The sequence below is a fragment of the Cydia pomonella genome, chromosome 17 (assembly GCF_033807575.1).
Source record: "Cydia pomonella isolate Wapato2018A chromosome 17, ilCydPomo1, whole genome shotgun sequence".
Classification (NCBI taxonomy): Eukaryota; Metazoa; Arthropoda; class Insecta; order Lepidoptera; family Tortricidae; genus Cydia; species Cydia pomonella.
Window position 1 is genome coordinate 9369051 of NC_084719.1, and position 25842 is coordinate 9394892.

A 25842-nucleotide genomic window follows, 5' to 3' on the forward strand; every position below is an offset into this window, starting at 1 on the left:
ACTTAAAACTATTTAAAAGATAAACTGTATGTCAAATGGCAGTAAATGAAAACGCATGCCACGCATCAGTAGTTTTTTTTTTTTTAATTCAGAGACAAACTAATAGATTGGGGGCCTATTTCCGTATCAATCGATACAAACTAACATGCGAGATATGTCAAAATTGTATGCAATTGACATTTTATTTTGAACAACAAGGCATCTAGTGACACTAGGCACTATGAGTAGGGTCTAGTGTTATTATTTTTTCAGAGATGTTCCAAATTTGAATGTCTTAACCAAATTGAATTTGATGTAGTTACAACATCATCACAGATAAGAAATTTGTTGTAACAAAACAGTTTATAGATTTTGAAGGCATCATAGAGGGTTTATGATATGTGTGTAGATAAATTAGTTTTACAGTACATTACGTAACTATGTCGAAAATTTAAAGGGTCATTTTTACTGTAAAACGTTGTACGATACATGTTCGAATAGGTAATTCGCAACTCGTGAACCCTCGTTGAGCCCTGGCAACATTACTCACCGGCAGGAACACAACACTATGAGTAGGGTCTAGTGTTATTTGGCTGCGTTTTTCTGTAAGGTGGAGGTACTTCCTTAGTTGGGCTCTGCTCTAGATCTGGAATGGCATCCGGTGTGCTGTGCCCTACCACAATAAGCCAGATTAAATTTTAAACCTGCAAGTGTGCCGCGAACTGCAAGATTCACCCCTAGGTTATGGATGGCGTTAGCCGCGCGCGAAAGCTGAAAACGCCTTTTTGAATCCAGCTTGTCTCGGCCACTTGGAAAAAGTTTTTTGAGCACCGTTTATGTAATAAATAGGAAAGAGCTTAAGCTTTGAAATAGGTTATTTCACTATTTAGTATCTTGGTTCGCTTAGCCATCATTTATAAAGTAGTAAATTATCACGGACATACTGTATACCTCATTTGGTATAACTGGCGTTTTCAAAGTTTACTTGTATGTACGAGTAGTAAATAAATATTTTTAATTCGTATCTAGGAAAGGTTATATCACAAAAATTTCGTAACCTTAATAAAATGAAGTTTGATATCGAAACATTTATTTATTTTTGTTCAATAATTTAACTTATGATTAAATTTATACATAAAACAAATAAGGAAGACAAACCACGTCAAGGTTATCATTTTACAAATATATTTACATAGATACAGTCTTCAGTAGTGCCTCGACTCCTGAACTTTTAAATACTTTGCAAATTCAACGTAAGCTTCATAACTTATTCTGTCATCTTACTCCTAATTTTCACTTTGCGACAATTGCGACACTAATTTTCATTTAACATTAAGTTTCGGCTTAGAGCGGATACTTGCAAATAATTTCATGGAAATCTGGATTATTTTTAAAAGTTTTACAGTTCCATGAATTTATAAGAAAGTACCCTTTAATTATGTTTAAATTAACTTAAGTTTAATCATTTTGAATACTGGGTTTTCTTATTTGTTCATTCAAGTTGAAGCATTGCAACATTTTCTAACTTATTCCCTATGGTCGTCTCGTAAAAATGGTGTAAAAAGTTTAAAGATATTATAATCGAGTATAATTAAGAGCACGACTATATCGCCATAAATAACAAAAACGATTAGACAATAGTAAACATAAACAAAATAATGAAACAATTTTGTCTTCTTGACTGGAATGGAAGACTCGGAACAAACGCAACATATGGCAAGTAAATAATTAAAATATCAATAATTAATCTATACTAACCGTTTGGAATGATTACTTACTCTACAACTATTATTTACATAATAACTATAACAGAAACAATATGCTCGCCCTTACATGAGGGGAATTAAAAAAGTGTCACACAAGATTTCTAAGCTTTTGTTTTTCGATTCTCATTTTATATTTACTCTTTTTCAACTTGGAGCACATTTTTTCAACTCCCCGTCCCCGTAGCAATGGTTTATAGATAGATAAGGGGGCCTTAATTCTAAGTGCCATTCCAAGTACCTAGGGGCCCTAGGTCTCTAAATCCGGGCGTCTGCCCGTAAGTAATTCACTTTGTACATTAACCAACACGATTTGTTCATTTTGTTCGTAATTTACTCCTATTGACAAAGATTCAGTTCAGCCTACTGAAGTTACGAAAAGAAACTTGTAATAGTTTTCAGAATTAGCTGGTCTCTGTTATTGATAGGGCTATTTGTCCAGTTCTTATAAAATAATTGCATTAATAATAAAAAAAGCTGCCTTATAAGATTTTGTACTAAACAGGTAATGAGCAAAGCAACCTTAGCGTCATTGTAATCAAAAGAAAGGCGTTCGTACAACACTTGTCGCGTGACTATTGTTTATAGCTGTGAATAAATCAACAAGCTTGTATTATCCACAACGATAAAATATATAAAGGCAAATTCATATCATGTTGTCAGAGTTTTGCCTTCTAGGTTTGATTGCGAATTTGTGCACAGCTTCCTGGTATACTTGAGTTCGAAAAACGATTATATTTTTGGTAATAACCATGTAGGATAGATTGTTATATAATTGCACCGTACAGGCAAAAAAATCGACAACAAGATATAAATTCCGCGACTCAATTAAGCCCGTTATAAAGCGTAATTATTTTCAGTCTTTCTCGCCCACAAATCGATACGTCTCAGGCGGTTCGGGCATGCAATACCCGTGGTACGTGCGGATGTCTTCAGCCGCGTACGTCACGCCAGCAAGCACGCCGGGCTCCGTGTGGTGCCGCGGGCAGGAGTGGTCGCGCGGGCACTGGCAGATGGTGTTGGCGTTCACTTCGTCGATCTGCTCGTGCCGCCGGCGCACGCTGAACAGCTTGCACGGTTCTTTTCGGGAACAACGTAGTCTCTGGAAAGGAGTAGGGGCTGTGAGATGTGTTATCTAATTCTAATTTTTCTTATAGTTGGTATACCCTATTTGAACCCTTTGAACGCCGAGCCTATCGCTCATCGACAACCTTGTTGGAATGCTCTATCTAAGGTTGATATTGGACTGTAGCCGCGCGTGTCAATGAACATCTTAGGCTGTTTAACAGGTTAAACGGCTTGTTCAAGTATTTATTGAAATAACACTTTGAAAGTGTTTAATTTCGGTAGATGAGACGTTATCATTCGTTATCTCTCTTGTGAGATGGCAGTTTAATACCTTTCTACCAAAGGCAAACAAGGACAGGAAATTGGCCTAATTAAATTTGATTCTTCATAAAAGTTTTTCCTCCTTTTTCATTGCATTTTACCAAGCGCTCAAGTTTTGCTTTCCATGTTTATAATGATTGCTTGTTTGTAATATGCTTCCACTACAAAATTATATATTTTTAATCGAAACCATGCAACAATAAAAAGCTCCCACCAACTAATACTAAACTTTCGCTCCCACTGTCGTCAGCGCCATCCCGCGACGACCGCGCGAACAAAAAAGATAGGAAGGCTCACACGGAGTTCGGGCTCGCAAACTTGTACTAGTGCCTCTGCTCTCCACTAGGTGTCGTTAACGGTGTCTTCTTCGACTAATACACGATGAACTTGCAGCGGCAGAGGCTGCGTGATCACAGTATTATGCCACTTTTAAATCTCATCTACTCCCAACTAGTTTTTTTAACTTAACAATTTTCCGTTGGGTTCACTTAACAAGGTTCCGTATGTGAATAAAACAAAAACCAACTCACGCTGATAGGCGAGCACGCAAACTGATACTGGTTGCCCTGCTCCCCGCCTGGCGTCGTATACGGTAGCTTCTTCAGCAGATACGTGACCGACATCTTAGGGCAGTGGCAGCTGATGATCTGCTGCGTCGCGTTGCTGTCAGGTAGCGTGTAGATGGTCCACGCCGGGTCCTTGAAGTACCGGCACTTGGGCAGCCGCTTGACTGGTTCACAGGTCTTGTATAGGGTTGTTTTGTCGGCGAGCGTGTGGTTGTCATCAGCGGTAAGTTCGCTGGAACATTATGGAAACACAATGAGCCTCTAGCGGCCTTGTATGATGATACAAGAAAACTTGGCAGTCAAATTTGAATCGATGGTATTAGAAAATGGAATTCGGTTTAAAATCTAACGAATCAAAATAAAGGATTTTTTTTTCATCATAATAATGATTTAAATTTTATGAAGCAATTTGTATTAGTATTGGGACCGTGGGTCACTAGACGTTAGTATAGAAATCAGTCCGCTTTATTTTGGGTTATGTTTGAAATGTTACCCCCCATAGTATTTGACAGACTAGTCAAATCAGTTTCGTTTTTTTGAACTGTGATTTTCAGGGTTCCGTACTCAACTAGCAGCAACGCGTATAGTTTCGCCATGTCTGTCCATCCACGGCTATGTTATAGCTACTGTCTACGTTTTTGGATAATTTACTGGTGCTTTATTTCGTGTGTAGTGTGAAATACTTTCGTTTTGAATTTTGTGGATACTTCGTGTACAAAACTGTGAGAAGTGTTCGAAAATATCCCATGTGGAATATTTTAGAAACCTTTCGTCAGCACTATCAGTATACAAGTTTGCTACATCTCGAATATCAACAATGCTTCTTCTTCGAGTTACCTACACGTGTACATAATTATTATTTATTGCAAAAAACTATTACACATCCGTTACTGTTAGGCTGTTATCATTGTTTACATTTTCGTAACTTCTTTTATTTCGTCATATTTCGATAAAAATTGGCCAATTAAGTTCCCTATTCTGTACATTAAAAATATTCTCCTTATTTACGAAAACGTATGAAATTTTCGTAGCGCAACGGAAAATTACGTACGTACGTACTTTTCAGGTACATTTACATTACGTAAAATTACGTACGTTAAATATTTATTATAAAATAATGTATATACAAACTAAATTTAAGTTACAAGAATTATAACTACTTATAAAATAAAGTAATATAACTAAACCTAACTAAAAAAAATAACTAAAATCTACCCTCCAACCCTTGGCCTTTAAATGTAACCTGAAAAGGTAAAGCTTTCGGTGTAACTAAATATGAAATTGTTTATTCGACCTACAATGTAACCAGATTCTTACATACAATAAAAAACTTTGAACTTAGAGTATATTTTTTTGCCTCTAATTGGGATTTCGTCTTCATTCCACCCAGAATGAGCAGCTCTTCAAAGTTACCAAATTTTATCAAAATCTGACAAAAAAAAATCGACAGATCAAAACAAATCCTCGGCGTTAACTGTACTGGTGCATAAAATACTATTAGGTACCTTGAGCACGGCCTATGACCCAAACACCGGCATTTCTTCTCGAGCCACGGCTGCGTGGTGTCGTACAGGTCGACCTTACTGCACACCTGCCGCGGCCTGCACGCTGGCAGGTCATCCTCTGACACCTGGAATGACAAACATTAACGTTAACAACAGTTACAGACTGAAATAAATTTCATATAGGTACTAAAGAGTGACCAAACCCTCCAGTGGCGGAGGGCGGATTCGAACAGGCGTTATCAGCTTACGTTGCTAACGCCCTGGACCTCTAGGCTAGGGTAGGGTAGGCACGGCGATACCCGTCCCATTTTCTCGAGTATATGCAATAATTTGATTTGTTGTATCACTTACTGACTTAAGGAGCGAGCACAACGCAACCTAAAAGATTTTGACGCACCGTTTACGCAGCAACGTGTACGTTGCCTAGACGCTGCGGTGAGTACAGTCTTTTAAAATTCCACTAGTGTTGCATTGTTTTAGGTTGCGTATAAGCAATTTAAATAATTTATAATGAAGGTATAAAAACATAAGAGCAATTATAATAGAAATGTCTATACAAGTAACCTTTCTTTTATTACTCTTCTTCGACTATATCCTACGTAAGTAATTAATAAATTTGGCATTAGTTCGTCGGTAGACCAAATTGTAGAAACGTTTGTATTTCGTGATTTAAAAAAATACAATGTGTTGATTGATGACTTTGTACAAAGTAAACCTATTTAGATTTATGCATGTAAGCCTCTTATTATTCTTAATAAGTACAAAATAGGTAATTTATAATTCTTATGCAAACTATAGTGTGCGCTGACGACACGAAATACTCATTGTATATCATGTTTATGTAAATATTGTAATTAGTAGGCTCACAGGCGTTGTCGGGAGCTGAGAAGTTCTATATAAGACGTTTTAATGACTGGTCGATATATCGTCGCTGTTGTACCTATACTACAAACCTACAATTTTTATTTTATTTGAAATACAGATGCAATAGTCGTATGTTACTCCCACCATTTCACCTATATGTCCCAAATACGGTCCTATCGTAATAAAATGCAAAAACAGTTTGAAAAGTTTCAAAAAGAACATCGCATCAATATTGCCGGATTCAACTCGTAAAAGTGTAGTTTTATAATATATGGCCCGGGGACATTGTAAGTTAACCTTTATCGATTTGTCGCGTTCGATGGGTCGTTTAAAAATTCCACGCACATTGCCGTTAACATTTCAGGTATATCACACTAACACTGTGCCATTCGCCTCACCTATCAATTTCTACGAGAAAACATTTTATTTGCTACTATAGATTCATCCGTTAACGCTTTTTTAAATTCAAATCATAAACACCAACTTTATTGATCTGGAAACAACGTTGCAAACGTTAAAAATATGGACCATATCATTAAAAAAATATCAATGCTGAATAGGAACACAGATGTCAAAACCATCGCCACACAACACAGTTTCTTAAACATTGAATTAAATAACCTGCAAACACCCATTTATCAAACAGTGAATAGCCTTTATAGTCCATCCCGAAGACATATGTTGGTAAAAGCTTTGTCATTCACAATTTTAATAGCCGTCTGACCCAAAAGTCAGGTGAAAATCGCCACAAAAGATCGCTCGTGGGAAAAATGAAATGTGCAATCCATGTTGCTACACACCTGTCGCCGAGAAACCGATCATTATACCCCATAAGATGTTAATCATTATCATTCACACAATACGGTCTGACACTCTAGTTCCGAAATGGATGAAGGCATACAAACGCCCTTAAGACATATGCCTTTTTGATTGGCGTCGAGGGAACATGTGTGCTCTAAATCTGTTGTCCAAAAAAATATTTTTTTATGACGAAAAGGACCATTGGTCGTACTCCGGAAGGAAGTCGTGCTTGGCAACCTGTTGGGCGTGGGAAAATTGACACTGAGTACTACCTCAGGGTTGCCTGCTACTTAGGGCATATGGTATAATTGTCACTATTGGATAGGTAGACTGATGCAGTTTTTGTAATCGGAGTTTATTATCCTTTAACTACGACTAAAAATAATATTTACGAATGAAATAACTTTTTCATCTAGTTCCACTTGAGATAATGCTCAAAGTTACCTCGTACATATACCCGTATACCGTATACCCATTAAAATCCTATAGGTTGTTAACAATTGACACACAAATTTTCTTTAAAAATCCAGTCAGAGTATCGTACTTGAAAATCAGAAAGCTTAAACTTAACATCTACTGCGACTAAACAATATTATTTGAAGATTTTGAAACTTTCCTCATAACCATAATTTATCATCATTATCATATATCATCATATTTTATTAGCGTTAAAAATGCTTTGAAAACTTTCCATCACTAATTCTGTTATAGTTCCCTGCTCTATTTAGATCGATACTACTTGCAAGCATTTATTAAGTACGAACCAAGACAACTGACAACCCTAACAACTCTTGGTTTGAAAAAACTGGTGTTTTTTCGTTGTTCCGGATAGACTTCCCGTTTCTTGTTGCGATAGATTTCGCGGAAGCGGCCCGATCTTACCGGATACAGCCCTTTTGTGTGCGGACAAAAAGCTCCGACTCAAGGAACACACTGCACAATGTTGACTTACTTCACGTGTGCCTCAATTTAAACAGGCGCTATGAATGTACGTGGAAAAAATCGACTTTTCCGTTTTTGTGACTCAGCACAGAAAACTACAGGTTTTTGCAAACAGATGGCATATTCAACATGTCAATACCATTCGGGTTAGTCAAATAAGTCCCTTAAATCTATGGCGGCTAATAGGTCAAGTGACAGTGACATCTTTTGATCACATTATCGCGTTAGCCAAGACAAGGCAAAGGCCAAACTGAATCAATCGCTTAATGCTTTTCTCTACCCATTACAAAGATTATCTCAAGCCGCATTAAGGTATCTAATCGAGACCATCGCGTGTACCTAATTTATTCATTTGACTCAAGACACTGATTTTAGTAACGACCTCCCATTTGTAGCTGGGAGGCTCAACGGATGTTGTGTCAATGATTTTTTGGAAACGTTATTTGAGACCTAACCGGGGGCGACATTTGCGTTTTCGTCCTTTTCTAAGTCGTTTTGAAAACCAGACATGGCTCACCACCTTTTGAATCCTTTAGATATGGACCCTACAATTTTCATGTTAAGGTTGTTTTTCAGTTGTAGTGGAGGCTGTGGTGCGGGGGTGGAGCGGGTCGGGAGGCGAGGTATCCGGTCGCCGGACAGGTGGCTTGCGCGCGCGCCGCGCCCACTCTAATGAAATAATTTGTTACCAGCACCGACCGACCTTCCACAACCGTCCTACCGCTATCCCTATCCCCCACGAGCTTTGAGCACTTTGATGTCTTACTCGCACGTATCTTTGATTTAGTACCTACTTTGTTAGATCGTTTAGTATAAAAGTTTAACTAATTTGTTTTTTTTTTATCTTTTTAAGTGTCTTGAAATAAGTTAAAGTAGAAGGGTATTCATAGTTATCATCTGTGTATTCGAATGATGTAACTTAACTGTGTACCGACGTCTGTATAATATGTTACACCATATACCTATTTGCTTGAAAGACTCAGGCTGTGCATTGCTGGACTGTCAGAGAATATCAATTAATAATGTTAATATTAAAATGAACGTTCAAAAATCATCAAAGTTAATTAAAAAAATTATGCTACCGTAATTAAGATAACTTTTACTTTATAATTCTGTTCTCATGTAAGTGACTTGTATGTCTTTTATGAGAATAAATATCTTTAAACCTAAACTTATCCCCTTATTCATAAAACTTTACAAGCCTCAGTTATGTTTAATTTATACCTTTCAATAATCTCTCTCATTTTGTTACTACTAGATTACGACAATCTATTAATAGCTAATAGATGCTTTATGGCGTTTATGAATAACTCCATAAATCTATAAGTATATTGAGTATAGGTATTTTTGTTAATACACTCTTTGGTAGAACTATATAATATTTCTAAGAACCTAGATCTGGCTAATCGCTGCTTGGTCGGTATATTACGAAATGTATGCTTAAACGCAAATTACTTAAACGATGTTAACAACTGACGTTTCCCGCTTAGAAATTGCATAAATGTGAACCACGTTAACAAGAACCGTTCAAAATCAAAAGCAAATTAAATCCTTTGAATATTTTGGCATCATATCAAAAGGGCACAGGATACGACGAACATACACCTACAATTAATTTGTTGTTGTTAAGTTTTTGTGGTTGCTTAATTATAATATAAAAGATTTGGGAGCGGATTCGCCTCAGGCGCGGACAGACTCAGTCCCGACTGACACACACTGTTTCTAGAGCTTGCAGCTCAGGAAAAACCAATGTTTCTGTTACACCGAAATCCGTACTAACTATACGTAATCAGAGACCCGGCTTAGACGTTTCCTTTAAATGGTTGACTCGGTAAGTCGATTTAAAAACACTTTTGGTAATACAAGTAGCCAACAAATTACGATTACACATCGCCACTGGTTATATCAGCCGCAATTTACTTTGCCTCTTTTCTTCCCTTTTAATCATACTATTTTACACCCTGATATGTACTGCCCAAGGTTCAATTTCATGTGTTAGTGTGGGTTAGCTTTGGTAGATGACTAAACATTATTTATTACAAGTTGTTTATTACGAACTTTATTAATATGACGCCTCAAGCACTTTTTAACTGCTTTTGTTAGCCTTCATTGAGTATGAGTACACGGGTGTTCTATATTTTAGATATTGACGAACTGGTTTAAGAGTAAAGCCATTTATATTTTTAAGTCGGCCAAAATAACACCTCAACTTATTTTGCAGGCACGAAGTGTGTTCTTGATTCTAGGTAAGATTGCTTGAGCTCCCGAAGACGCTAGTTTTGATGACGTCGGACTTGCATTTGTCTGTCAGCAATGTAAATCCTCTTTTATGTGTCCGACCGAAACCAAAGTTCGAATTTGCTCGTATCGGCTGAAACCAAAACTTCGGCGGCAACGTGATTTTTATGCCGAAACCGACACATCGGCCGAACACTTCCAAAAATATAGTTTCTGCGTGACCGCAAGATTCGGCCGTTTTTTGGCCGAACCTTTGGCTGAAACATAGGTAATTTTTTTGACTAAACCGGAACTTCAGACCCACTATATACCTCTTATTCGCAATGCCAAGACGTATAGGTACGCTGGCTGGCACTGACGTTGTTTTAATAAGATAGATACTAGGGTTTGCTTAATCGACTATCATAACACACTTTACCTCTATACACCGTCGAGCATACACGCACTCACAGACTCATGCATCCATTGTAGCTTCCATCCGGAGGGCCCATTCAAGACGCACGTGGCCAGCCCTCTGAGACGGATGCTCACCTAAGAATTGTTGACGGCCTCATTCAACTGGTTTTCTGACAGCTCGTGACATTGCCGGTTAGGTGACAAGCCCTTTGATTCTATGGACAATGTAACATTTCGTCCGTTGTTATCCTATCCGTTCAATAATGGGGTCGTTGGAAAAGTCCAATCTCATTATGAAATTCAGAATATATTATCGATACCTAATGACACTTCGGTTGTACTGATTTTCATTCAATTGTATGTTACTTAATTACAGGTAGGTATCGAATTACAGCAGACAGCGTTTGACAAACCAGTGAGTTTTTAGGTTAACCCCTTAATTTCTTACACCGAATCATTTAAAAATCAAACTATATATATCAGTTGACAATGAGACAGTTTCACGGATTAACTGCTTTTTTTTTCAAAAGTGTCTGCTCTCAAAAGTCGAATACGAGTACTATTATTCATAGAATAGAGCAAAATGTAATGAGGGTGTCTGTTTGGGAACGTCTTCAACGCAATAGGATAAAAAGATGTCTCGGTTGAAAGGGTTTTATTTTTCAAGTGTTACTGAATACCTCGACTATTCCCTTTACTATTTATAGTAGTTTTTTGGCTCTCGTTTTGAGTACATAGAAGTATGTTCCGGTTTAATAAAATAGTTCAATTTAGACTATTGAATTGAGTGAGTTCTTTCAACCGACGTCCTTACACGATTTCCGTCAAGCCTTTATTTCATAATTATGAGATAGTTCACTCTTTTCTTTCAGAACCTATACTTTAAAACTATAAGTTAACTAACATTTCGAAAGCTTAAGAGCTCAGTTAATAAAAATAGATACAAAGTTGGAAGCTTTTAAAAACGCGCGGGAAGAATTTATAAGAGTACCTAAGTGTCATGCCCCACTGCCACACTAAATGCATGTCTTCGACTAAGTTATTATTATTATTATGATAATAATTATCATCATCATCATTTAAGAGCATGGCTAATAATTATAGTCAAATGTAAAAATATGGGTGTACACATCTTACTCAAAAATATGTCCCATAGCATCTTATTTCAGTGTAATAAGACGTAGTACCATATTTATGAGACGATTCTCTCGATACATATTTTTGCAGCTGACTGTACCTGCTATAGATCGTGTCATTCACGACGACGCGTGCCTTGACTCGTATTGTGATGTTATTTAAGGTTAGATTTGACAAATCTGCGCGTCATCGTGGATGACACGAGTTTAAATGTATGCACTAAATTATAATTTATATCAATTAGTTATATTTTATAGTATGGTTAAAACTCGTTAACGTCTTTTTGAAGACATTGCAAAGTGAAGAGAATCAAAAGCTCATTTTTACGCTACATTCTTACCGGCGGGATACACTTTTTCAGTACTTGAGATTCAATCTATTATATTGATGATAAGAAAAACGAGATATATATATACTCTAACTAACCCACTTTGCCGCCTTTTTCTACTGATGGAAATGGGATGCCAAACTATGTACCAACCCGGGTCATTAACTTTTGTGGTTTTGTCCACAGAATATACCTTTTTTTTTAATGCGTTTACCCATTTACAAATGGGCTACTAGTTGCCGGAAATATATATTTTCATTTCATTTCAAAATTGAAGCTATAATTGAAGAATCATTAATTTTTAGTAGTTGTTCGCAGTTACAATCTTATTAACTTTGTTGGTAAGCCTTGCCTATTATTTGGTAAAATGATAATATCGCCGGCAGATGAAGTAACAGACAGATTATTTTATAAAGGTACGAAATAACGTTTAAGCGGCAATATTATATCCCAAAAACCTCAATAAGTTCAGTAGCAGCTAGCTAACATATTAAACTTTGTATAATTTTAAATATATGTCACTTCTATTTCCTACCAAGCCACTTTCTTTAACCGTTTTTAAAAGTAAAATAAGAAGCGAGTATTTTTTGTGCCTGCGTAACACAGGTGTCTCATCCTTTTGGAGTCCTATTGCTTTTTTTAAACCTTGCGCCCTATACACACGGCAACCTCTTATTTTAAAAGTTGTTTGTTTTATTTTGATGGGGCAACTTTTAGCGTTACCGTGCCAATTTTGCATTGACATGAATTACAAAAATAAGTACTCTGTAGATAGTGTAGTTCACGATGACGCGCAGATTTGTCAAATCTAACCGTTAATAGCATGACATATAAAAGACGCTCAACCTAACGATAACCAGTAAGTGTTAACTAGTCCCATCATACTCTTTCTTACTTAGAGTCAGTTGCACCAATTGCATGTTAGCATGGTCGTACGTAGTTCGTTAAAATATGCCTATAATATCTCTATTAGCTGCTCTCAACACAATGTAAAGATCACAAAGAGAATAGCAAAAAATAAATTACAGACGTAACCAGGGATATAAACTTAATCAGATTATAAGAATGTGGCAAAAACTACCAGGTCTCCACCAATTCTATATTTTGTTTTCTTTTCTAAACCATGTTTGTACATCTACAATATTTAAGCACTATATTTAAGGGTTTGAATTTTTGGATAATTTTCACAGAAATAATTTCTGTTATACCTTTTTTTAAATCTTAAATTTAGTTGCCATGTGCATCTGCCTTTACCATCATTGTTGGCTCGAGCCTCGAGCTCGTCCCTGCCGAGGTCACTCTTTGCATTCACTTTTCTTTACTGACGCATGTCTCGGCCTTTTTTGTGTGTTCGTACCGAAGCGTAAATTATCTCATTAAACCCATTGATCGGAGCCAAGATTTGTCTAAATCCTGTCATCACAAAAAGTGTTTATTCCAATAAAAAGTTTAAACGCTGTTAGCTACCGTAACGTGGTGGGATGCTTCTCAATAGTAAAAAACAGGAGCGGTAGTCGGCTTAATTTTTTGACGGCTAGTGACATCGCAAAATTGTTGAAATAGCCACGAAATTAGCTTGAAACTAAATTTTGTGTCAATATGTATAAAGAAAGCACGTGTCCAGGATTCATTTATAATTGAATATCAATAACGTAAAAGAATTATGAGTTAGTCTATCTCTAAGATTTCTTACTTCGATAGGAGGTGTCATTTTATCTCGTAATAAATTCAACACACGCTGAATAAAATTAACATTAACTTAATTGAAATATTCGCAAAGAACTCCGTTACATGACTAGAGTGTTCATAGACATATGTTAAAAGCAATGTTCTTTAATATAAAATTTAAATAGCTGCTTGGATAGCCTAGTCAATTAGGATGTTAATCGTGAAGGTATGCCCATTGTTAAGGCCATGAGAACTGTTTAAAGTTAATTTCATTTGTATGATAATATAATTTATATGCTAAACTGTCTAGTTTATTCAGAACGCTAACATAGATGTAAAAAAGCTTAACAAACACAGGTTCACTTCCGTACTAGTACGGAATTTTGAGCAGGTATGGAAAATGTTACGCTTCCTTTGGAAGTAAATAAAAATATTTATTTCCATGGGTAATTCCCTGTTTTTTTAAGTTAACACATTATACTATTTACCACTTGATTCATACTGTTAACTTATTTTAACCTATAGAAAGAGAATGCATAAATATTTCATTCGAAAATTCAAATTCAAGTAAATACTTAACCTCCTAAAACTATTTTTGTGAAGACACCAATAACTTGTCAATGACAATATTTAATATTCGATCAATTTCGTATGGTGATTATTACTAAATATCCAACTATAATCACCTAACCAAGTTAGGTTAGGAAAATTGAAACTAATACATTATATATCACCTAGCTGTCATTATGCAATATTGAACCAAGGAATATAGCGAGTTCACAAATACGAGACTTGCAGCGACGCGGCGCTAGCTCCAGTTACCGCGGATCCATCGGATATTTGTTCAAGCCGATACATCCGATATTGACTTTGTCGATCTACGTACTCGCTGCTTATATGTATAAGTACGGTACGTACGGTCTTTATAGTAAACAAGTAGCAAAGCGGCATCGACAAACAAATCCACACATAGATAGATGGTATAGCATTTGTAGGAATGTAGGTGGAAATCAGTTTGTTTGCTTGTTATCTTTTTCGCTTGTAAGTAAAAAGCTTGAATTTGTTACGTACTTAGAAAGTGTTTCAAAAGTCAATCTAAAATAAAATAATTTAACAGATTATCCAATACATGCAAATGTAAACGAGTAGATAAACGCAAATAATATCATACACTCCCAAAGAAGACTGTCCAGTAGTAACCGCAATCATCGAGTCATGAGAGAATGACCGGAGTAAGAAAGATCTGAGACATCTGTTATGTGTTAAATGATAAGGTGGCGATGCGTTAGTCCTGATTTTAATTCAATAAAAACTTATTTGAAACCTACGTTATAAATAAATAAATATACTACATACTACACACTTTGTACCATTTTTTTTTTGTAGTGTGCGATAAAGCATTTTATTATTATTATTATATTGGACATTCTTACACAAATTAACTAAGCCTCACAGTAAGCTCGAGAAGGCTTGTATTATGGCTACTCAGACAACGATATATATAATATATAAATACTTAAATATATAGAAAACACCCATGACTCAGAAACAAATATCTGTGCTGATCACACAAATAAATGCCCTTACCGGGATTCGAACCCAGGACCATCGGAACCCTCTAGGCCAGACCAGTTGTCAACGTATATCAAATGTTATATCTTATCTTAGCCAAAAAATCATAACTTTTCTTGTGATAGGACTCCTGACTCTCAAATTTTACGATACAACCTTCAAACCTTTAAGAAAAGAGCGCACATATTTAAAGGCCGGCAACGCCGCGGCGGTAATCGCTTACCATCAGGTGGTCCGTGTGCTCGTTTGCCTCCTATATCATAAAAAAAACTCGCGCTTAGTCAATTGATCCGATTGAGATGACATTTGGTATGGAGATAGTTTAAGGCTCGAGGACGGATATATGTATTATATTTTTTATGAATTATCATTATCATCATACTCATACGAAGTCGCCGGCAAAAGGTAGCAGGTAAATGAGATTTATGGGTATTATACCATGGACAGGAAACATTGTAGCTCGATTACTTCTTAATTACTTATAGTATTATAAGTATGACTAAAATACGACACACTGCTTCCGTCAACGTAATTATATCGCAGCCAGTAGCAGAGGATGTGACTTTCCTCTATTAGTCTATTAGGAAAATCTGTTTCTGAGTAACGAACTTAATACTTTACTTCATTTTTTCCCGGTGCCCTAGTAATCCATTAAAAATGATTGACGACCAGTGAAGGGAGTGTTCATGCAATTTCCGCGATCGCATCGGCTAAAATATTAAAAACACATTAAATCGTATTAATACTTTGGCTAAGATTGCTAGCACTAGTGCGATCGACCTATAAAAATTTCAAAAAACAATCTTAATTAGCAAACATGTACTGTTTACGAAAATGGCCATTTGGTCACCATTTCGTCGTATGATTGAATCGTGATTTGATTTGGGTTGATTTGGATCTGCTGTTGGTTATATGGCTTCTCAACGTCCAATAGACATATAGAGATTCACAAAATTACCAAAGTATTTATCTTGTAGGATTACGTTTAAGTGGCAATGGAATTTTCCAAATTTATACTGTCTAGGTCACTACCGAACGACGAATTCAACGACACGTCATATGTCAAAAAAACGTCCAGCCGTTTGGGCAATAGGTCGTGCCAATGAAATGGAGATTTATACATACATACATACACACGAAAAACATTTCCCTCCTGAGGCAGTGAAAAGAGGACAACTGTGGATAAAGTTCACTAGAAAAGGCGTCTTCACCGAAAGGTCATATATATATATATAAATCAAGGACATTTTAACTTCGTACTCTCTGTAATGTAGTTAAAACGTTTGTTTAGCTTTAGGCTAAACTCTATTGGCAGTAACGATCGTGCGGGCCGGATAATTCAGGCCAATATACTGCGACACCCGATATCCCACATTGTCAACACGAGTGTTTGACTTGCCTCTGAAGCTATTTTGCGACAAGTGATAAATTGACAGGGGTGTGATTCGAGTTACATTTCCATACTGTAAGCAGTATTCTACTGAATACATTGTAACATTTACGAGTATAAACCATGTGGTTTCTATTTGAAAATGACATCACCGGAAAACCAAAATGCTATTCAAGTAGATTAGAAAAAAAATTAAACTATGTACCTATTACGGCCAACATTTGTAATATCAGTTTCACGGTAGCCAAATCAGAGCTCGGTGGTCATCGAACATGAACATCTCCTCAGATAATGCTAGGGTTCTTTCAAAATATTCATTACGACCGTTATTTGCGCCGCTTGCACTTATTCCTCGCAATTTTGACCAGGTCTTCGACCCACTGTCTTCCATGAGTCGGAATATTTGAGGAAGCTATTCAAAAAAACTTGTCATAAAGTCTATCGATTGATATCTAAGATATACTTACTCATATAAGTGCATATACATACGCATGGCTATAAAAGATTCGTAACTTACAAATTATTACTACGTTAACCATTTATTTCCTCATTATTCCATAACGTTTCATCAACTCTAATGAAATTTGATATCAAAAACATTCGCAAGCAATTTCGCCTTCTATTCCTTTTAACTACTGTAGTGCTTAAGTGATAAACAGGGCCCGTATATGTCATGCCGTTGACTGAAAAATTACGTCACGCTACATAGAGTATGATGCCAATTAGCCTTTTCGTAATAGTTCATCATTTGTCAACCAAGAGGTTGACTGACTGACTAAAGATAGTGAACTGATGACTGAGTACAGATACGTCTAACTTTCATCTTATTTTCACTCAACTAAATAATAAATCGTTAGTTTATTAAATAATACATATTTTTAATTTTGAACAGAGTCTAACCTGTGTAAGGAGATTTTTTTTACGCGGTTAGTTATCAAAATTTATAGTGTTACAAAATAACTGTTTGTATATTAAATTATGCCATTTTTGCGTCAACGGCCGTGGTGATAAAATATCTAAGACTATAAACTAATCTAAGTTAAATTAGTCTTTAACAAACAAACAGTGGCTAGCCTAGATCAGGTTACATTTAAATTCGTCGCCATTTTCTTATCGTGAACGTAAGAAAATTAGTTGCCTATTTTAAATGTTCTAACTGTTGACATTATAGGTTTAAAGTCAGTCTTCCGAATCGTAAGAGTCAAGGTTTTCATTATTTAGTAGGTAAGAGAATGACTAATAATGTTTCACAATAAAGAGTGTAAGTAGGTACTATAGATTCACAAAATCAAGGGGCAGCCTGAGCAAATACATATTTTTGTTGCACTATGTAATTGTTACAGGTTAGACTGTATACAGAATAGATGCTGTTAGGTTTCTACATAACAAAGCATTTTTATAAAAAAAATGTATTTTACAGTACATATGGGGCTACTTTATAGCACTAGTGCGAGAAGTAGCATATTACGTTACTGTGTCGAACATTTAAAGGGCCATATGTACTGTAAAACGTTGTACGATACATGTGCGAATAGGTAATTCGCAACTCGTGTCGATTTAAAACACTCCCTTCGGTCGTGTTTTAATTTATCGCCACTCGTTTCGAATTTCCTATTTTTCGCACTTGTATCGTAATGTACTATTCTGAATTTTTTCATATGGCCTCTAACAATCTTAAAATGAGAACTTGTCAATATTTTTTATTCGTCGGTTCTTGTAAATCTATTTGAACTTCATTAATAAATTTTATATTTTTACCTATATGTAGGATTAATTAGTCCTTAGCATCCACTTATTAACACTTAAATATATTATAAAAACCATACACTACTTAGTCGACTTGTCCTTATTATGACGAGTTTCAAGAATATCAAATCGATATAACTAAATCGGAAAATTTCACAGTAATCAATAATATCTTTATCAAATTATTTATTTTATTCCCATTAGTAATAATTAACCCAAAAACCGCCTCGCATCTATCTACTTTCCGATGTAAAAACACCTCTACAGTTTACTTTTGGTAATCTGAAAACCTAAAAAGTAGTAGTCTTATTTACGACCCCGATTACGCAACCCCAACTGTCGGCATTTGAAACTTTAAAGGTCTTTTAGCGTATTTAGATAAGCTTTGTAAGTGAGGAGGTGTGGCGGCGGCTAGATGTGAAGGCAAAGACAGTTTTGTTATTCAAATTTCAGCCAGTAATAAACTCCTTTTTCATAGGCCGTCGGCTTCTTTGACCCTCCCAGACACTTCATGCCTGATTATTGCGAAAATTAACAATTGCCAAGACGAAAATGCATTGTTGCCGTGTCTTATAGAATGGGTGTGTTAGATAATACTTCGGAAACGCAGTAAGATTATGAAATAAAAGATAAAGTTAGAATGGAGACATTCATCGTCTTGTTATTCATTCAAACATTTTTCAACTACAAACATACTTTTGACTGACAGATTAGTATCATATCGGAAACAGATCGAATAACTAAAGCTCGAATTAGTCTACAACTTTTGAATTTATCATTGAAATGTATCTTGTGCAATTCACAATTGGAATAAAAACAAATTCGCCGATTCATTAATAAAAATGTACGCAACTAATTTCATACTAATAATATAATGTGTAAAATTAACCTTATTAGCTATATAAATGACGTGAATATTTTTATGCAAGACCCCTATTGCATTCCTCGAATAGTTACCGTTAAGTTCGAAACAGGCGACGTTTTTTTTTACCGAATCCGTGCACACACAGACCGTAGCCGTAACTCATCGAAGCTGTCAAGATAAGAATGAGTGAATGAACACCTGCTGCCACCGGTGTTACGCGTGCGCCCACGCACCCATTCAGACAATTCCGATTTTAAAAATTCCCATTCACTCACCAGATTCCAATCCTAAAGCTCTGAGACTTAGAGTTTAAAACCCAACGACGGCAACAAACGTCTTAAAATGTAGAGTAGAACGAAGACGATTATCCCCTTTGAAATTATTATAATGATTATCAATTTTTTTAATTGAGGACTTGACATCCGGATTTATTTCCTCTCATTTTCGGGCGAGGAATGTAATCATTTTATTACAGCTTCAATTTTGTGAGAGGAAATCGATGGTGGGAGATAATTATGTATTTGTTTGCGGATGTTGTTGTCTCAGTAATTTTCTTTTTACTTCCAATCTTTGAGTCATACAATAAGCTGAATGAAAGTTTACGTTTCTTAGTGTGGTAGGTGTTGTTCCAGTCTTCATGGGATTTACAACATTTGTCATAGATTAGAAGATTCGGTAGTGTTTCGTTATAATTAATTAAGTTGGGTATATAATTATTCATATGATTTATCGATATAAGAAGAGATAATCACAGAGATAAGTATATCTTATATATTAATCGATATTAACGGAAAACAACTGCCTACCTGTCTGTCTTTCTGCTGTCTATTAATCTGTATCCCTTTCCTGCGTAAACTGCTGCAATTTTATTCATTCACTTTGGTTAGTCTGGTATGAAGATATAGTAATGTGTAGTTTCCCGAGGAGAACGTATGTAGGATAGGATACCTATTTAATGATAATCTCTGAGAAATTTCTATATGCCCCTATACATAGTATATTCCCTATATAATAGGGGGAGGTAATAGTGTGTACCTACAGTATGTCTAGGGTACGTAAATTCGTCATTTAAAAGTCGGTTGATTAATTAAAATAAAGTATTCTTTTTTTACGCCGTGATCAGTCATTTTAAAGGCGTATTTTAACCGCACTTTAAAACAGTTTTATACATAGAACTATCAGATTTCCATATATTTTGTCATATCACAGCTATTAAGGATTCTCGGTATGCTTAGTCACGGGGGCCAGTGTGGCGTGTTTGTGAAATTTAACCGCTCGTTTTATACTTGTCAGTTTTAATTGATCTAATTGGTGGGAGGATTCCTTCGGCCGTATTGGAATAGTTGTACGTAGTTAATATTACGTCAATACTTATCGTGCGTTATTAAGGTAATCTTTCTTACAAAGTAACCATGGATCGAACCCACTTTTACCTGAAAAATGTCAGCATCAAAGGGTTGGTTGGTAGATTCAGTAATAAACAGAGATCAATTGTATTTATTAAAAAAGCTGGTAGTAAATTTCTCCCTAAAGAAGAAGGAATTCATTCGCTTAGCTTAAGTAGCTTCCAAACAACTGGGGGTAAAAACGCGCGTGGAGGTAAAAGGCTATCCATGTTGTACAGAGTTGGCACCTAAATATCATTTGTATTTATGTGATAGCTGGAAATAATTTTAAAGTAGGAGTAAAATCTGTCTTCCTAATATGTCCCAGGTGTAATGATATTGGAAATGTTTGCCTCATTAAATCAAATGGAACTAAGTATAATATTGATTAAATGTGAGAAATTATATAAAACTCAACTAAAATAAATCACGAGGTAACTGAGGCAACTTTAAGGACCCCCATCGCACACAAAAATCTGTCAACTGTTTGAGCGGCCAACGGCCAACGAACAAACATACAACCATATAGGAACTAATAGACATTAATCTGTATGAAATATATAAGCACATTAAAGAACTACATAAAACAGAGACCTGATGCAAACTAGTTATCAACGAAAACCCTGCTAATTCTTACAGGAATCAACGTGTCGGTTTACTTACTTCAACGGAACTTACACATACACATGTACTAATATAATGTACGTATGTATTACCTAGTTTAGTATCCAAAATAAATCTTTTTACACATAAATATTAGTTTACTATAATAAACGTATATGACAAACAACTTGCATCTTTGATATAAGGATTTGTTCAAGTAAGATTACATAAATAATAATTTAGGTATACCAAATTGTTCCCTACTGCATTGAGACAAATTATATGCTTATAAATGTTTCAAAGCTCAGTCGTCAGATTACAGGTCTGAGTGTTCTGACAAGAACTCAGGGGTCCCGGGACCATCCAGGAGCTTTTGGATACAAAAACGATTTTAGGTATCGTATAAAGTGGACGTTTTAATTATTTACACGTCGATTACAGTGATATTTATAATTATAAAGAGAAAAACATTCTAGTTACAGTAAAACCAATGAAAATAAACGTTACTCTAAATCATAAAAAGTTATTAGAGCTATACCAAAACGCGGCAATCTCAATAAATACACATACCTAAAGGTCAAATTACTGTTTCCAATTCCGTCAGTGTAAAAAGACTTACCCCAGTCTGGTACAAAATCTTGAGTCCACTCTTAAAGGGAGGCACGGGTCGTTTGTGCGGCAAAAAGGGTAGTTTGTCCGGCCTCCTCAGATGTATCTCTGCCGAGGGCCTGAAGGCTTCCAAGGGCGTCCTGATGACGCCCTGCACGCAGCACAGCCAGGCCAGGGTAACGCTGAGCACTTGCATGGTCTACACTTGTACACTGTCGCTCGGCGGTCGGGCGGGCGAAGACTGGCGTCGGCCGCGCCGAGGCAGGTATGAGTTGGCCTACGCGCCCGGTATAACCACCTCCGACTGCGATTACATAGTCTTGGTACTTTGAATAGCTTGAAAGCCTTTGCTGACTTTTGATTTGGACTGATTTGTGTTTTTGTATTTTTTTTATCATCTTTCATTCTCCCTGCTTTATTATATAATTAGGGTACCTTATCAAATATTTGACGTGGGATTAAGAAATTAGTAATTATTATGTAGTGTAGAAAACATATAAAGAACAAAGTATAGTTTTGTAAATCAATTCTAGTTATATTTATTGTCTTTCTAAATCAGTATATCATAGTAACGATTTTTAAATAGAAACTTCAAAAATCTTTTATTTTGTTCCAGGTAAGCAAAATGACAGGAACCTTGAGATTACATTAGCGTAATTTAAAGTTTGTAAGTATGAAATATTGTATATCATTAAATGTTTTCTACTGCCAAATGGCATTCTTAAGCTTGTGAAAAGGTAAGTGACACGAATAATGACTAGTTATATCTTTTACAACGTTACATTAATCAAAAGCAATTCCATATCGTTAAAATATTGTTGTTCAATTATTAATTTTTTTATCAAAGTATTTCAGAGATTAAGATTGAGATTTCTTTATTTCACAATAGTAAGTTACAATATAAATTATTCTAGAATAATCTATACGAATTCATATTATGATCGTCAAGTTAGTAAACAATTATTGATTATGTACAAATGTCAACGAATACGCAATTTACCATTATTACTATTACTAGTTGAATAATTAATAAAATTATTGACAAAATCAAACAATAGCAAAGGAAAAAAAAATCTTTCCACAGATATCTCATGGCGATCGTCAAATTAATAATCGTATATGGGTCAATAAAAAAATGTAATTTCTGTATAGTTATTCATTTGTAGAATATTATACATAATAGATTATCCCATAAAAGATAGTCTCAATTGACGTTAAAGGCTTCGTCTTATACATCAATTAGGAAATGAAGATTTTTTAAAAGCTCGGAATATATCATTTTGTATGATAAAATAATTGCGTCGTACGAGGATCAAGACCGTTTGCGGCCGCGCGGGCCTGACTTCCTACCGATGATGTTTTTCTACACAATCTTGTTGCTCTGATATAAAGCTGTGTCCACTATCATCGCCAACTTGAACCTAAGCTTGAATTAAGTTTCTTTTTTAATAATATATTTCTTTTGTATTTTGCCGCGTCTTCTTATGTGTACCTACAGTGTGTCTATTACGTAGTTAATAATATGTAAAGGATTACAATTTGTACCTATGCTCTTATAATAGTACAATTTCGTATTTAGTGGTGATTAAAAATGTATGGACTCCGTTTATTATCAAGACTTACCGAGCGTGCCGAACATTTTAAACTTGTTTCAACTCGCTAGTTATCAAAACCGTGTCTTGACATTTATACTTTATGTAGGTACATTTTATAGCAACGAAATAAGTATAAAACAAAAAGTGGGTTATATCTTATTTGGACACAAACACACACCTACACATGTATTATTTTGATTGAATCAGAATCAGAATTGTTTATTGCACTCATGTGCAATAAACAATTCAATTTGTTGCGTTTCGGAGAGTGTGCCGAGGAACTGCACAACCTTATTCCTCCGTCCCCATTTCAACATCGGACTACCAGACAATCGGCACTCCGGCACCGCTTCATAGTAGGTATTCCACAAATACGCACGAAGCGTTTTGCTTCAACATTTCTTATGCGAACTGCCAAGGAGTGGAATGCCCTGCCCGAGTCTGTGTTTCCGCATGAGTACAATCTGGGTCTCTTCAAGGCTAGGGTAAATAGGTATCTCATAGGTAAGCGTGCTCCACCGTAGACTGCATCATCACTTACCATCAGGTGAGATCGTGGTCAAACGCTTGCCTATCGTTATAAAAAAAAAAAAAAAAATGTTAGTGTACAGTTCTTTAAAACTATTTAATACAGTTCCACATGAACCCTGTAAGGGTATAGCAATATTCTTAAAACTAACTTATGAAATAACATGCATCATGGGCATAAGCCAAAGCCAGAAAGGGCTGGTGTATGATATATATATTTGTATGTCTTATTTGTGCCGGTAACGTTATTCGCCCATATTATCGTTAAAAAAATCATTTAATGTGTAGTACGTTTTTTTTACTAGATAAGTTTTTAATGAATTTTTAAAGTTACTAAAATTATTTATTTCTTTAATTTCATTTGGGATTTTATTATATATTTTTATGGCCATGCCAAAAGGGCCTTTGTGGATCATCTGTAGCGTAGAGTTTGGTGTGGCTAGTCTAGTTTTAGGTCGTAGGTGGGCCGCTCGCGAGTATTGAGGAAAGAGATTTCCATTATTCTTTACGAATAGACACACTTCCAGTATATACATGGAGATTAGGGTCAGGATTCTTAGTTTTACGAAGTATGGTTTGCAGCTTTCCAGTTGATGAATATTTACAAGGATTCTAATACAGTGTTTTTGTAATATAAAAAGATTGTTCACACTTGGACTATTTCCCCACAGTATAATTCCGTATTGTAACCAAGAGTGAGCATAGGCGAAGTATGCATTTGTGGCTATTTTTATGTCAGTACACTTTTTTAGATGATATAGTGCATAAATGAAGCTACTTAATTTGCCACTTATTTTATTTATGTGATCTTTCCAGTTAAGGGCTGAGTCAATGTTAATACCCAAAAATACAGTTGAACTTATTGATTGTGGTCACTAAGCCATGTTACAACTTCTTCTAATGTAGAGTTTAAATCGCTGTTCAGGGTTTGTTCGTTTTCGCACGATTTAACAAAAGAAATATCGTCAGCAAACAAGGTACATGGGCTATTTATTATATTGGGTAAATCATTTATGTAGATAAGAAATAAAATACATCCAAGGACACTTCCCCGGGGTATCGATTGGTTTACTTTTGTTATTTGTGATTGGACATTTTGTATTGTATCAGTGTTGTAATTGTGATGTTCTATTTCGACATACTGGACGCGGTTTGTGAGGTATGAACAAAACCAGTCATGAGCATTTCCTCTTATTCCTATATCTTTTAGTTTTTTTAATAGTATATTATACCTAACTCGGTCGTAAGCCTTCCTCATATCTAGTAAAACGCCTATAGCGTATTTCCTTTCATTAATTATGTTTAGTACTTCTCGAACAAACTTGTACACTGCTAGGGTTGTGGATCTCTTCTCTCGGAATCCGTATTGGGCATCGTTAAAGATGCCAAATTTTTCGCAAAATGAGTAGAGTCGCCTCGACATCGCGGTTTCAAATATTTTTGAAAAGGTCGATAAGAGGAAATTGGTCGATAATTATCGCAGTCGCTTTTATTACCCTTTTTGTGGATGGGTTTTATTACTGATATTTTATTGATATGTACATTTGTACAATATGTACATTGTATTGAAGTCAATAGGTGCAGTGTTGACTTGTTTGGCGTTATCGTCATATATTACAAATCCTAATAGCATATTAAAATTATTTAATATTTAGCTTAACACTTTACATTTTATGATACCTCAACTAAAAAAGGATTGCGTGTTAGTAGTTTTCGTTTCACCCTAAAACCGTTGATCACCACTACAATTTCAATGGGCACTCAACAAAACAATGCCATTCAAGTATTTCGTAGAACACGATTTCAAGAAATTCCATTGTCTATACAATATAACGCAGCTTTATCTGGCGTCTCGCTCGCTCCCATTCACTGTCCTCGCGCCCGCATGAATGAACCGCTTCTTATGAATGAACGGACAGTCGCTATCGTACTATACATGCCTACCTGCAGCTCGTAGCTATACATATGTTTTT

The 25842-nt window shown here is 35.6% G+C and overlaps 2 protein-coding genes across 2 annotated transcripts in view; one reads left to right on the forward strand and one right to left on the reverse strand.

Moving 5' to 3' along the window:
• LOC133526809 (elongation factor-like GTPase 1) overlaps nt 1-25842 on the forward strand; it is a 258647-nt gene that overhangs the window by 200629 nt on the left and 32176 nt on the right. The gene's annotated exons all lie outside the window — the stretch shown is intronic.
• LOC133526886 (protein giant-lens) lies at nt 1053-22125 on the reverse strand. Its single transcript, XM_061863724.1, has 4 exons — nt 21757-22125; nt 5203-5327; nt 3662-3929; nt 1053-2844 (listed from the first exon to the last, which is right to left on the reverse strand). Exons 1-4 carry the CDS (start codon nt 21940-21942, stop codon nt 2599-2601), a joined length of 825 nt encoding a protein of 274 aa, XP_061719708.1. The 5' UTR covers nt 21943-22125; the 3' UTR covers nt 1053-2598.